General features: G+C 44.2%; 1 protein-coding gene across 1 annotated transcript in view; it reads right to left on the bottom strand.

Moving 5' to 3' along the window:
* LOC145422865 (NACHT, LRR and PYD domains-containing protein 3-like) overlaps window positions 1-10823 on the bottom strand; it is a 67180-nt gene extending 56357 nt beyond the window's left edge. The window contains exon 1 of the mRNA XM_080294751.1: window positions 10598-10823. Coding sequence (XP_080150877.1) covers window positions 10598-10823 — 226 coding nt within the window. The remainder of the gene's footprint in view (window positions 1-10597) is intronic.
* Window positions 10824-13842: the final 3019 nt, after the last annotated feature.

The following is a 13842-nucleotide window of genomic DNA, read 5'->3' as shown; positions in this document are numbered from 1 at the left end:
GATACGTTACGACTAACAGACGACTGCTGTCTACATGATGTCTTTGCAGCCCTTATGCTACATGTTACACAACTTTTCTTCATGCCAACAAGACTGAGGTGCCACATAGTCGACACATACAGCTGATTATGATGCATGTTTTACTGTTGCTATGTTCACATCATCTGCTTGGCTTTATTACTGAGAGCCTGGAGATCCTCTGACGTGTGCATGGCTGATGTGAAGTATGATTAGTCCTACATGACATCAACAACAGAGGCAATGAAAGCTTTGTTGTTAACAGGTTGTAGGTAAAGTCAAATGTCTACTTCTACACTTGTGTTGGGTAAAGTTCTTCTCACTGCAGCAGATTTATATCTGTGCTTTCACAGGGCGTGATGTGGAGCTCAGCGCTGAGGTGCAGGTCTCCTTGGAGACGGCATCCTGGCTGAAATATTATCATGCTTCCAAAACATTTCAGCTTTTATTTTGAAAGAAACAAGACTTGAAAACGAATCCCCTTCTTCCTCTTTGTCTTTGTTCTTCAGAGGAGTGTCACCTGGACAAACTCAGGGCTGTTCTAGAGCCTTTCTTATTATTTGACTCCATAGAAATAAAACTGAATGGAATCAAACAAAAACTCCCAAACAGCTAAAACACTTTGCTTTATTCTCTTTTTTAACAAATACGTTGAAGTCCATCCACAACAACACAGCTGAGATCTCCTTTGTAATCAAGTGTTTACATCCTTTGTACAGATCTGCATACAAAACAATCATTTACGTCCCACAGAAGTCTAGTTACACGTAACTATACAAGAACTGGTGAATGACAGAAACATGAGACACATGATCACAGGTGATAACAAAAAGAGAAAGAATTCATGTGTTAGTGATGTTTTTCAGCCCTGATGGCTCATGTTGGAGAAACAAGCTGAGGTACGTGGAAAGTTCACACACACAAGTGGGCGTGAGCGCACACACAGAGAGAAACACAACTGAAGCATCTGTTTGCTGTTTCTGGTTTCATCATCTCTGCTGCTGTGTCAGGCTGGGGTCTCTCAGTGACGTGGTTGAGGTGAAGTATGACGAGTATCCCTGATTCAGTCCATCGAGACAAAGGGCAAAGAAAGCTGTTGTTAACAAACTCTATGGTGATGTGGCATTTAGCTCTGACTCTACGCTCTGCTGAATCCTTTGAACCTGCTGATCAGTAAAGCTCTACGTGCTGCAGCAGATTGAGCTCATCTGTGTTCACAGGTGTGGACCTCAGCGCTGAGGTGCAGGAGACTTTCATTCAGTTCTCCCTGCAAACAGCATCCAGCCTGGAAATACTGTCATCTTTCCCACAAATGGTGCTCTTATCTCAGAGAAGAAGTCTGATGTAAATAACTGCAATCAACAGTGATGTTCTGCACAGATCACTTTTCCATTTTGCTCTCTAGATGAGTCCCAGCTGCCTGACCTTGTGTCCAGGTGATCGTCTCACTGAGGAGCTTTTGTTCTGAAAATCTCACGTCCATCACCTGTTTCCTTTTTACTATCTCTGCTCTTTCTTTATTCACAATGCTCATAATATCACACAATTATATTCATCACCTGCATGTTTTTATCCAGCTGCTGTTAGAACCAAACAAATAAAAAGGATGAAAAGCCTGAAATCCTTTGATTTATTACATTTGAAACAAATATGAGAGCATCCCTAACAGCACAGCTGAGACCTTTGTTTTAATCAAGCCTTTGTATCGACACACTTGTAAAGATTCATATACAAAACATAATAGAATAAATCAATATAAAATACACATAATGACAAAAATGCAGCCATGTTGTGAGTTTGCATCTAAAACATGCATGTTTCCCTTTGTACAGGCAGATTTACAGCAGACAAAGCAACACGCTGATCGACTTTGACCGCTGCAAAAACAAAATACCCACCAAGTCTGAAGTCGATCAGAGGAACTGTTGACAGACTGACAGACAAACAGATCCTTGATTCATTAGTGCGATTAAATGTTCTTCTTTAGCAGCATCACTTCATGTGTTTGTGTTCCAGGAATAAAGGTCTGTTTAAACTGGACGTCTCCTCAGCATCACTCGTGCTGTCATGGTTTCAAAGCTGTGCAGAAAGAATCTGAGGGATGATACAGAGGTGACCAAAGTTACAAACATCCAGCTGTGCTGCAAATGTTTGCAGAGCTCCAAACTCTTTGGCTTTCTGCAGAGCAAGTATGGAAGAAGCACCTGAGCTAACTTCAGTTTAGACGATATGAGGAAAAATGCTGCTTCCCAAAGTTTCCTACAAGTATCCAGTTTATATTTAGAGAAGCGAAGGCTCTTTATCCTGACAACTACTCCCTGGTGGATCCCTGTCCTGTGACAGCAGCAAAGACTGTGTATCAGTGTCATCAAAGCCACTTCAATAACCAGTGTTTAAAGCTCTCTAGCAGATGGACTTCAGTGGCAGCAGCCTCTGTCTGCTGTGTACAGAAGGTTCTCTGATGAAGCACACAGCAGATGCTGCACTACAACAGCAGCAGCAGCTCAGCTTCAGTTTGGTTCGACGCCCTTTTTGACCTGTGAAACAGCAGAAAATGAAACATTTCAACACCCGTTTGTTAGCGTGAGCTATTCTGCTGTTTTTCATCATTTCACAGGTGAAATAAAATCACATTTACTTCCTGTAGGAGTGATCGTGTCCAGCCTGACTGAGACCATGTGCTCCATCCTGCACAGGTAATAAACCTCTGACATGAAGGGCTGTCAAACTACATTTTCTAAGAACTGTCTGACGTTCACCTCTCACTCTCAGAAAGTATACAGACTTTCTTTGATTCACTAGTGAGATAAAATGCATTTCTTGGACAACATGACTTTGATATATTTGTTTTCCAGGAGCAAAGGTCTGTTTATGCTGGCGAGCGATGCAGGCAGGAGGACTCTTTACACTGTGACTGACTAATCAATCTCTTCATCATGACTTCTGCTGTCATGGTTTTAAACCTGCGCAGTGGAGAAAAGAAGCTGAAAGAAGCTTCCTGCAAGTATCTGACGTGTCTTTAAAGAACTAAATCCTCCTCATCCTCACAGACACTCCCTCCTTAACCAGTTTCTTAAACTAGCTAACAGGTGGAGCGACACCACTGCGTACCAAAGGTTATAAAGTTAACCACACAGCAGACACTCTCGGTGCGTCAGCTGTGTGGAATCAAGTTGTTCCTGCATTAATACACATACTGAAGGAACTGCCCTGAGAAAGGTGAACTGAAGCTTTGATGCTAAAGTTAAGAACCTTTTGTTCACACTGGCAAGTGTTCAATGTTACCATTTATGCCAGTTTATTAATAAAGTACTTTTAAAAACAGCAGCAGGGCTGACAAAAGTGCAATAAAACCAAAAATCTATGAAACAGCAAACAATGAAATATTTTCATTTCAAGACCTTTTTATTAACTCTTCTCCGGCCTTTATAGCACATTTACTTGTCTTACACTCTTTCAGTTGATATGAGTGACCAATATCTAATTCATTAGCTCACTAGTGCTTTACTGTTATATTCAGTCTGCTGAGATCAGGTGACATTAAAAAAATCACTAGTGAATGAAATGTGAAAAGAAAAATCATTGTGATCAAAGCTCTCTTGTTTGCTCTGAGGCACTAAAGCCTGCACAGGTAATAAGCTTCTTGGCTTTAAGTGAGGATTTCCATTCGTTTGCAAGCAAATGAAGAAACAAAAGTTTGTACGGACTTTAGCGCCCTGTTGTCCTCATGTGTGGACGTCACATTTTGGGATGTTTAGACCAAAATACAAAGTTTTGCTCAACAAGGACCTGATTTGCACTTACGAGGTCATTATCCTGCCTCTGTTCTATCGACATTTAAAGCGAATATCCTCATATGTGGATCTCATTTCTCTCAGAAACAAAGTTCTGGTAATTCTTTGTTTGTTCATGAATCAGGTCCCAAACAGCCCAAATAGCAAAGAGACTTTAAAAATGCATGAAAGAGTTCAGGTCTTAGGAGGTTAAAGCTCTAAAAGAGAAACTCCAGTGAAACAAGTTGAGGTGACCACGTGTGTCGTGTGTGTTTCTGTCACATGTTACTCTGCACGCCAGCAGGTGGCGACAGGTTAATCTGGCCCTGCTTTGTTTGTCCTTTTGGAGCAAAAAGCCTGTTTTTCTTGTGTTTTTAACTACATTTGATCATCACGTTGCTGATATCGTCTGATCTGCATCCCAACTGCTAAGTTTGTGTTATTTAGGTTGTTTCTTTGAATGTTTCTCTTGCTAACTGTCTGAGGTTCCCCTCTCACAGAGTGAACATAATTCTGCCCTTGTAGGATTAAACTTTGTGGTTGCAAAACCGTCCATTTGTTTAGCAGAACTGACATGTTTCTGAATCCATCCCAGAGCCGAGGGTTTGTTTAAGTGGGTTTTTAGTGTGGGTTTTCGTGCTGGCAGGGAGGCAAAAGGTGATTTCAGTGTCTACTATATAAAGAGGCAGCAGCTTCCAGATCTTCATCTGTGTTCTCCTCCATCATCATTTCACTCATCACATGGCTTCACATCTCAGCCTTCTGGGAGTGGTGCTGTGCTCCTCATGGTTTCTGCTTCTGAAATCCCACCTCAGGCAGACTTTGATTTACAGGCAGCAACAGTCATCCATAATGGTTCTTATTTTACCGCCCATCTAGTTTCATAACCACATGTCCAACTTAGGGTTGCAGGAAGGGGATCTCAGCCACCATCTCTTTGTGCCAGAGAGATGGTGGCTGAGACGCAGCAGAGCGGAGGTGGAAGTGCCTGGCTTAAAACAGGACATGTTAGCTGCATTTAAACTTCAATTACTCTTTATATGGTTGGTAGGAGTCCGACCATGTATCTGTTTACCTGAAAAACATTACACCAGGTAACCTGCTGGGTTAAACGTGTTTTCCGACGATGTTTGCTGCCCTACAATCCGTCCTGCTCTGTAGTAAAATCAGAGACATTTGACCGTCCTGTTGCTCCCATTGAAATGTATACAGCCTGTTTAAAATCTAGAAAACTAGATCTAGAAACTGTTAAACTGCTTGAGAGAGTTGATCACCAAACACTGATAGATTTGCCAACCTCAAGGTGAGGTGACGTTAAAATAAAAGAAACAATCTGCAGAGCCATGTTAGTCGTGTCTGCAGTAAAGAGCTTTTTATACATTGTACCATAGGCACAGTTGCCTCCATTTTTATAATTGTTTAAATTAATATTTTGTACATTTGTACATTTCAAGGACTCTATTTTTGGAGTGTATGTTTATGTATCTGTATTATATTATACGAACACTTTAAAAGTCTGTCCAAAAAATCACTCAGTTTACTTTTTACTCACTATGAGCATCATTCATTATTCTCCCCAGTAATTAAGGTCAGGATATGTATGTTTTTATTCCAATCCATTCTTCTTTTGCAGCGTTTAAATAACCTTGATCAGATTTGATGGTTTTGTTACAAACTTTTCAAAAACTGTTTGATTAGAGGTTTTTTTTTTAATTGAATATTGATTTATTGATTAGCATTCAAATATCTCAGTGAAAACAATAAAGATCTACCACAAAGCAAGAAACCGAGACAAGGCTAATCAAAAGGTACTGGCTGAAGCATGTTTATTAAATTGTGTTAAAATGTACAAAACAGTGATGTCATGTTTTGAGACTTGATGAATTTAAGAATCTTATGATTTAATACAGAAATTTGCAGACTTGCACAGAGAGGGTAAAATTAGGATGACGGATAACAGAGACGAAGACAACAGACGACGAGGACAGGAAGGAACAGGGGTTTAAATGCACCAAGGAGACAGTCAGAGAGAACTCGGGACAACTGGAGGCATGTAGGGATGCAGGGACTGACAGAGACGGGGAAGACGTCTCATCGTGACGAGTAAAGTTTATCTTGCCTGGCTGGGCAGCTCTCTGGGTGCTCAGCACCCCCAAAGCTCTGATCCTAGAATCGCCCCTGGTTGAGACGCATTTTCTCTAAACACCGGGTCTCTGTGGCTTTTAAACACCTAAACACGCTGCACCAAAAACTGGTCCACCCCAAGGATCGGGTCCCCCGACACAAACAGAGTAGCATAGTGTACGCTGTTAAGTGCAGGAGGATTGTCAGGATTTATACATCGGGGAAACCAAACAACCTCTGGCTGAGAGGACGGCACAACACAGAAGAGCCACCTCGTCAGGCCAGGACTCTGCAGTCTGTTTACACCTACAGGCCAGTGGACACTCTTTCAAGGATGAGGATGTAACATCCTGGACAGGGAGGAACGCTGGTTTGAGGGCGGAGTCAAGGAGGCCATTTACATGAAAAGGGAAAGACCATCTCTGAATGGAGGAGGGGCCTAAGGGTCCATCTGTCACCATCTTACATGCCATGATTGCAGCCATTCCCCAACTCTCTGTGAATGGGACTCATGGACATGGATCAGTGGTTGTTGATCGATGGTCATGAGAATCTGCATGATTAAGATGAAGGAACTGACCTCAGCCCCAGTGGGCTGCTTTCAGTCATTATGCAAATGTCCTGTTTATAAGATTGAAACCTGCAGCTGAGACTGAAGACGTCACCTGATGATGACGAAACGTTTCTCTCACAAAACGCTGCGTCCAGATGAACAGAACCAACTTTTGGAGACTCGTCTCTTGTACTGACTCACAGTTTTGTGTCTCTTGCAGCTGTTTCATCGGGCATGTTTGTTGTGACCCAGAGTCCAGATGTTTCTGTCATGGAGGGAGAGACCGTAAGCATCACCTGCTGCTGGACAAGAACGTCTGAAAGATTCAGAGTGGCCTGGCTGAAAAATCAAACAACAATTAAGAGAGAGACCAACGCAAATCAAGCTCCAAGTGTCTGAAAAAGGAGGCAAAGACTCATCTTTGAACATTTCAAACATCAGAGGATTCAGGAACACACATCTGTAAAGTGACTGTGGAGATTCCATCTTTAACTGTGTCTAAAGGAAATGGGACCATCATCACAGTCAGAGAGAAGACGGTGAATAACAACAACAACAACCACACAGACTCCAGTGAGTGAACACGTTCAGTTTGGTGACCAACACGCCTCCAAAATATGTCAACGTCACCTTTTACAGATTAAACGCTGTCACATGAAAGTCTAGTCTGTCACGTGTCTGTGCTGTTACCGTACACGTGGCAGCCTTTGGTCGTCTGAAGGGACGATTAATAAACATTGAATCCTCCAAACCAGAGCGATGAAACTACCTGAACGTCTGTCAGCTGAAAACCTTCAAACTTACAGACGTTTGTGACGACTGGCTTAGAAAAAACTTTACAAACTTGTTCAGCGTTTTTGGTTTTGTTTTAAATTTATGTGATGATTCCAAAAACACTGCTGATTAAAAATGAATGATTGACTTTTGACTGATTGTCTCATTTAATGAATTAATTAATACTTATCATAGTAAACTCCTCTGGGTTACCATAGTAACACGACCAGTAAAGATGCTTTGGCATGCAGACTGGAGCAGCAGGGATCAAACCACCGACCTTTCTATTGTCAGGTGACCTGCTCCACCTCCTGAGCCCCACTTCTCATGACAAATGACTTCCTTTTCTTTTATTCTCACTGACACTTGAGGATTGATCATGTTTGATTAGAGCTGCTGCTTATTCTGCAGCCACAGGATGTGCCAAGGCTCAGGGAGGGGCAGCCATGTGACCAGTTCGGCTGAGAGAAAGAAGACATCAAAGACGTGCTGTGGAAGAGCCAGATATGAATAATAACTAACTAAATAATTAAACATGTAGAGGTGTATTAACACACAGTGAGTGAAGAAGAAACACCCAGTGCATCATGGGAGTCCCCCAGCAGCCTACACCTATTGGGTGGATGTTACATGTACAAGATTCAAACTTGTGATTTGAACGAAATAATTTCATGTTTCTGTGGTGAACATAATTAAATCATGTAGCATCTGCATGAAATTCAGACACTTAATTCTTGTTCTTGTTGAGATGACAGGATACAATCTAGTCAGAGTGGTTCGTTACCTGGACTCACGAAGTTCACAAGATCACATTAGATGTCAAACTGCAGGAAAATCACTGGAGTTTTCAGCAGCAGACAACTACGCCCACAACAACAGATTTCTTTGAGTGTAACTAAAGGAGGATTCAGCGTCACCTGGTCCAGCCCTAACTATATGCTTTAGCAAAAAGGAAAGTTTGAAGCCTAATCTTGAAAGTAGAGATAGTGTCTGTCTCCTGAATCCAAACTGGAAGCTGGTTCCGCAGAAGAGGGGCCTGAAAACTGAAGGCTCCCATTCTACTTTAACCCTTAGATGCACACGTGGGGTCAAAAATGACCCCAGGGGTTGTTTTTCTCCAAAATCTTTAAAATGCAAAGTTGTAATATATTCATATTCCAGGTATTCCTCATAAAATATGTTTGTAACATGAGGCCATTTGCATTTTTATTTATTTTTTCATTAATTAAAAAAATGCAGTTTTTGTATCACTACCCCACTCTTCCACAAGTGGGGTTAAAAATGACTCCAAGCAGTTCCTATGGAATCTTCTATGAAACTTTCATTCTTAGCAACTCTGACTGTTCCGCTTACACTTCTGATGGATCAAGAATTAATTTTTGCACAGTAACGTACATGATTTATAGTCAGGGCTGCACATAAGTGGTCCGCAGGTGTGCATTCGCTGTCAAAATATGAGCATTCCCGGAAATTCAGAGAATACACGCTTCTTTTGCGGTGGAGGAACACCTGTCACGGTCCTGGGTCTCCTGACCCAGCGTTTTTAGTTCTTTGTGATGTTTGTATTTTTGTACTTGTGTAAGTTATTCTATGGTTTCTAGTTTCGATCCCTTGCCCTTCATGTTGCTCTGTGTCCCCTCTGTTCTGTGTAAGTCTGTGTCTGCATGTTTGAGTTCCCATCTGTGCCCTCCTTCTGTGTCTCATTCCCCTCGTTACTCCCCAGTGTATTTAAACCCTGTGTTTCTCTGAGTCAGTGTCGCGTCGTCTCTCTTGCTGTGTGTGATTCTCCCCGTGTCTTCTGGTATGTGTTATAATTAGCATTTCCCAGTTTAGTTTTGTATTGCTTGTGTTCTGTTTTCCAGCAATAAAGCTGTGCTTTTGAGTTCAAGTTCTGTCCCCGTGAGCTTGCGTTTGGGTCCAATCCCTGCCTGCCACACAGCGTTTCATGACAGTACGACGTGACCACAACATGGACCCAGCAGACTTACCCGGGGAGAGCGATCTGATACGTGTCCAACGCCTAGTCGAGTGGATAACCCACACTTCAAATACACGGGCAAAGATTGTGGGAATAAATGCTATCGAAGCAATCCTCGGAGGAAATTCCCATCTCCGCCAGGTCAGAGGATGTGTGGACTTATTGGCCAATGTGAATGAAGCCTGGGAGGCTCGGAAAAAAACAGACTTGGCCCAGCAGCAACAGACAACAGCCACCCTGGAGCAGCCACGTCAGCCACACCGGCCGGATGTGGTTTTGCCCGGCCCTTCGGCGCCGTCTGCGAGGAAGAAACGACGATCACGCCGCCAGCGCGCCACCCCACAGCCGGACGTTCGGACTTGTACATCGCCGGCTGTGGTGAGTAAGGACTCTTTTTCTGTGTCGAACCGTGGGACTATTCGTTCAGGGGTTGTGTTTTGTGCTACGGATGGTAATGTGAACAGTTTATCAGCTGCCCAGCCTCCTGAAGCTCTCTTAGCTGCCCAGCTACAAGCTGCGTCTCCTGTGTCCCCGCTAGCACAGCCATTAACTCCACCACAAGCTCCATTTTCACCTCTACCATCGCTTCAGTCATCAGTTCGGTCTGCCGCTCAGTCACCCTTAGCTCCATCTTCCACACTACCACCTGTTTCTCTTCCGCCACAACCATCACTACACTCAGCCATTCAGGCTGCTACTCAGTCAATCATTCAACCTATAGCCCTGCCATTAAGACACTCTGTAGCTGAGCCATTAGCCATCCAACCCGCAGCCAATTCAGCTGCTCCTCCACCCGTTACACCTCCACCACAACCGTCACTGCAGTCTCCAGTTCAGTCCCCTGCAGCTCAGCTTTCCCCAGTGCAGTCTCCAGTGTCTCCAGTGTCCCCAGTGCAGCCTCCCTTAGCACAGTCATCCACTCAACCACCAGCACCACAACCGTCACTACCTCTAGTTCATTCCCCTGTGAAGTCATTAACTCCACCACCTACTCCACTCTCACCACCACCGTTACTACAGACATCAGTTCAGTCCCTGTGCAGTCATTTACTTCTCCACCATTAGCAGCTCAGGTCCCCGTGTGTCCAGCAGCTCAGCTCGCACCTGAACCTTTGGCCCAGTTCCCCGTAGCAGTGCAGTTTTCTAGCCAGCTTAACGTTGAGCCCGGGGTCCCAATTCTCTCTGGCTCTACATCAGCTCCTGCTGGAAGCTCGGATGAGCTCATCCAGCACTCCGTGGCTCCCATGCCGCCATCTACCTCGTCCGCTGGGGGTTCCAGTGAGCCCAGCCAGCACCTCCTCGTCTCCGCTGGAGGGTCTGAGGGGCCCGTTCAGCCTCCTGTCTCCGCTGGAGGGTCCGAGGGGCCCGTTGCTCCACCAGCGTCATCAGCTTCAGCGTCGCCTGGTCCAGCTTCTGCTTTGGCTTCGTCAGCCTTGTCTGGTCCAGCCTCCTCCGAGCCTTCATCCACGTCTGGTCCTGCCTCGCCTGGTCCTGTGCCCACCGAGCCTCGGCCAGTATGCCTGACACTTAAGAACCGCCGCTGCCTTCCGTGCGGCCGGCCCCTGAACTGCTCCGTCATCTCCTTCGCCGTTGCTGTCCGCATAGTCGGCCCCCTGAACTGCCCTGTGTTTGGGCTGTTTTCTTGGGCTCCGGTGTTTGCTGTGCTCCGCTTTTGTTATATAAAGTAACACGGCTGCTATGAGGCCAGCTAGGATCCCTGTGGCCCTACAAATGATCCAGGACGGATGGGATGAAGAGCCCATTGGAGGCATTGACTCAGAATCTCACATCTAAGATATAGAGGAGCCAGACTATTGCCCCCCCCCCCCCCCCCCCCCACTGAACAAGGCCAGTCAGATACAGAGGAGTCCTCTGAAGAGGAAATAAATATTGAGTCTAACAGAATGAGCCCCTCTTACTGCTCTAGCCACAATATTCTGAATTAGTCGGCCAGGGCTTGCACCTGGGTTTAGTACTTTCTCCCCAGTAAATGCATGGAAGATGTTCATGTCTGATAATTTAATAGAAGAGGTGCTGTCATACACAAACATGGAGGCACGAAGAGTAGCCACAGACAGGGGAAAGAGTGGAAAAATGTAATCAAACATAAGCTCCTGGCCTTCATTTGATTGACCATTCTTGCAGGAAGTGAGAAGAACTGGGATGTACCAGTCGGTGTGTTTTTTGGGAGTTCTCTGCATAACCCATTGTACAAGGCCACTATGTCAATTCAAAGATTTAAAGATTTCGCCCTTTCTTGCACTTTGAGGACAAGAGGACCAAAGCCTACCGACTGAAAACAAACCACATGGCAGCTTTCTGCTACATATGGGACCTGTTCCTGGTCAACTGCAGGCAGAAATTCATCCACAGTGATTGTGTTACAGTGGATGAACAACTTGTGCCTTTCAGAGGGAAGACCCAGCTTCTGCAGTATAGGCCGAGCAAGCATACAAAAGTGATACAAAAACTGAAAATTAATGAAAAAATAAATAAAAATGCAAAGGGCCTCATGTCACAAACATGTTTTATGAGAAATACCTCAAATATGAAAATATTACAACTCTTCGTTTTAAAGATTTTGAAGAATAACAACAGAGTTTATAGCAAAATGCATTGTTTCTATTTGGGGTCATTTTTGACCCCACTCGTGGAAGAGTGTAGGTATTGGTAGGTTGTGCATCCAAGGGTTAAATACTCTAGGAACAACAAGTAGGCCTGCAGTGTGAGAGCAAAGTTCTCTAATAGGGTGATATGGTACTATAACAGGGGTCCCCAACTCCTGGACTCCGGTCCAAATCCAGACCCCAAGAGGATTTTGTCCGGATCACAAAGCAGTTTCTCATTTACCGTGTAGTTGGATAGTTTCTTCCTGCCGGCTGCCGTGGCGGACTTTTGAACTGCCGCGACACGCAGCTATGCAGGTTAGCATCATGCTGGTCCACTCTCCCAGCCAGCTGTTGGCGGTAATGCACCACCAACTGCCAATAAAACGACAAAGAAGAACAAGCTATGTGGGTATGTGAGTTGATAGGTTACTGTCTTGGGCGCTTGCGCTTGCTGAGTGGATGAGTAAAAGAAGATGGCTTTGTCAAAAATACTTATAAAGTTATAAAGAGTGGAAATCGGAAGAGCTGTTATGAAATCAAACATAAGAACTTCAACCAAAGCTGTGCGCCTGGGTCTGACGGTAGAACAAGAAGAATAAATGAGGTATGAGCGGCTACACGGCTGATAACAGTCTGTGACAGCACAACACCATACGAGTGTTCACTGTGAGCACGGTGGACTTTAGGAGGACACAAAAAGACTTTCACTGACTGGAAAATGATAAAGAGTGAAAGGAAGCTGCAGCAGAAACACTTTTTAGTTTGGAAGAGAAACAATGTAACACTTTTAGATGGAAACAAAGTAAAGTGTAACAATTTACCTTCAATAAAAAATAAATTACATCCTATAAACATTTGAACCGTTTGATACTGAAACATAAAATGAAATAAACTCCATAAACAATCAAAATGAATTCAAACTGATCAGCAACATTAACTCAGGAGCACAATATATGAAACACTTTAACCTACAAAACAAAAACGAATCAAACAGTTTGTGCTGATTTCTTTCTTTGATCAAAATAACAAAGTCAGCATTAATGGCTCCGACGAGCACGTTTTGCAGTGCACAGCTTTTCAAAGCAGCTTTGAAGCAGGATCCTGCAGCTCTCAGCTCCTGCTCAGTGTTTAGCTGGGACCTGGACTTGGTCTGCAGCAGCAGCAGAGAAGCCTCACAAAGATGAGACTAAAGGAAGAAGAACGCCCAGAGCCTGCTGCCCTCAGAGTGGATACTGCTTCTCTACACTCAGCCAGAATCCACTCAGTGTCTGTGATGTGAACTGCAGTCTCGGTGTGGAGTCAGACGTCAATGAACTGGTTCTGCTCTGCAAAGCTGAAACCAGTTGGAGCTGGTCATGCTGGGAACTGTTTTCATGGAAGTCCTTTTAAAAGTATCCCATCAGTGATGAAATATGCTGCTTGATATATGGAGTCACTGAGGCGGCATCATCGTCAGTAGTGTCAACAAATTCATGCAGGTTCTCCAATGAATCTGTGTCTCCTTCATCGAGTCTCCTGCCCCACACTGCAAGCTTTCCAGTGACAGAGCTGATCTTGTGACCTGAGGGAGGTTTTTATCTTTCCCTTGAAGCTGTAGATTTACTTCATTTCCAAATATGTCACTCAGGTAGGCCAGTTTTGCCAGGAAGCTCTCATCACTAACTCTGCGACTTCATACTTGTGCTCCTGCTCCAAAAACATCTGATCTGCTCTCTGAGCTCAAAAACTCAGGACAAGACTTTTCCTGGTGACAGCCGCCTGGCTTCACTGTGAAACAGCACAGCTTGATGTTCGGCTCCATCTTCTCACAGACAGCAGAGACACTCTTGTTTTTACTGGTCTGGTCTTTATAAAACCGACTACACCAATAATTTCAGTCATAACCTCACTGAATTCAGAGGAAAGCAGCTCTCAGTGTGAAACACTCCAGCAGAGGGCGCTGTTAAGTCCTTATTGTAACACAGTTACTGTGTGCAGTTAGACTTCATACATAATCTGCACTTATTTCCATCA

Source organism: Astatotilapia calliptera, chromosome 3, assembly GCF_964374335.1.
Source record: "Astatotilapia calliptera chromosome 3, fAstCal68.1, whole genome shotgun sequence".
Lineage (NCBI taxonomy): Eukaryota > Metazoa > Chordata > Actinopteri > Cichliformes > Cichlidae > Astatotilapia > Astatotilapia calliptera.
This window is presented reverse-complemented; position numbering and strand designations above follow the sequence as displayed.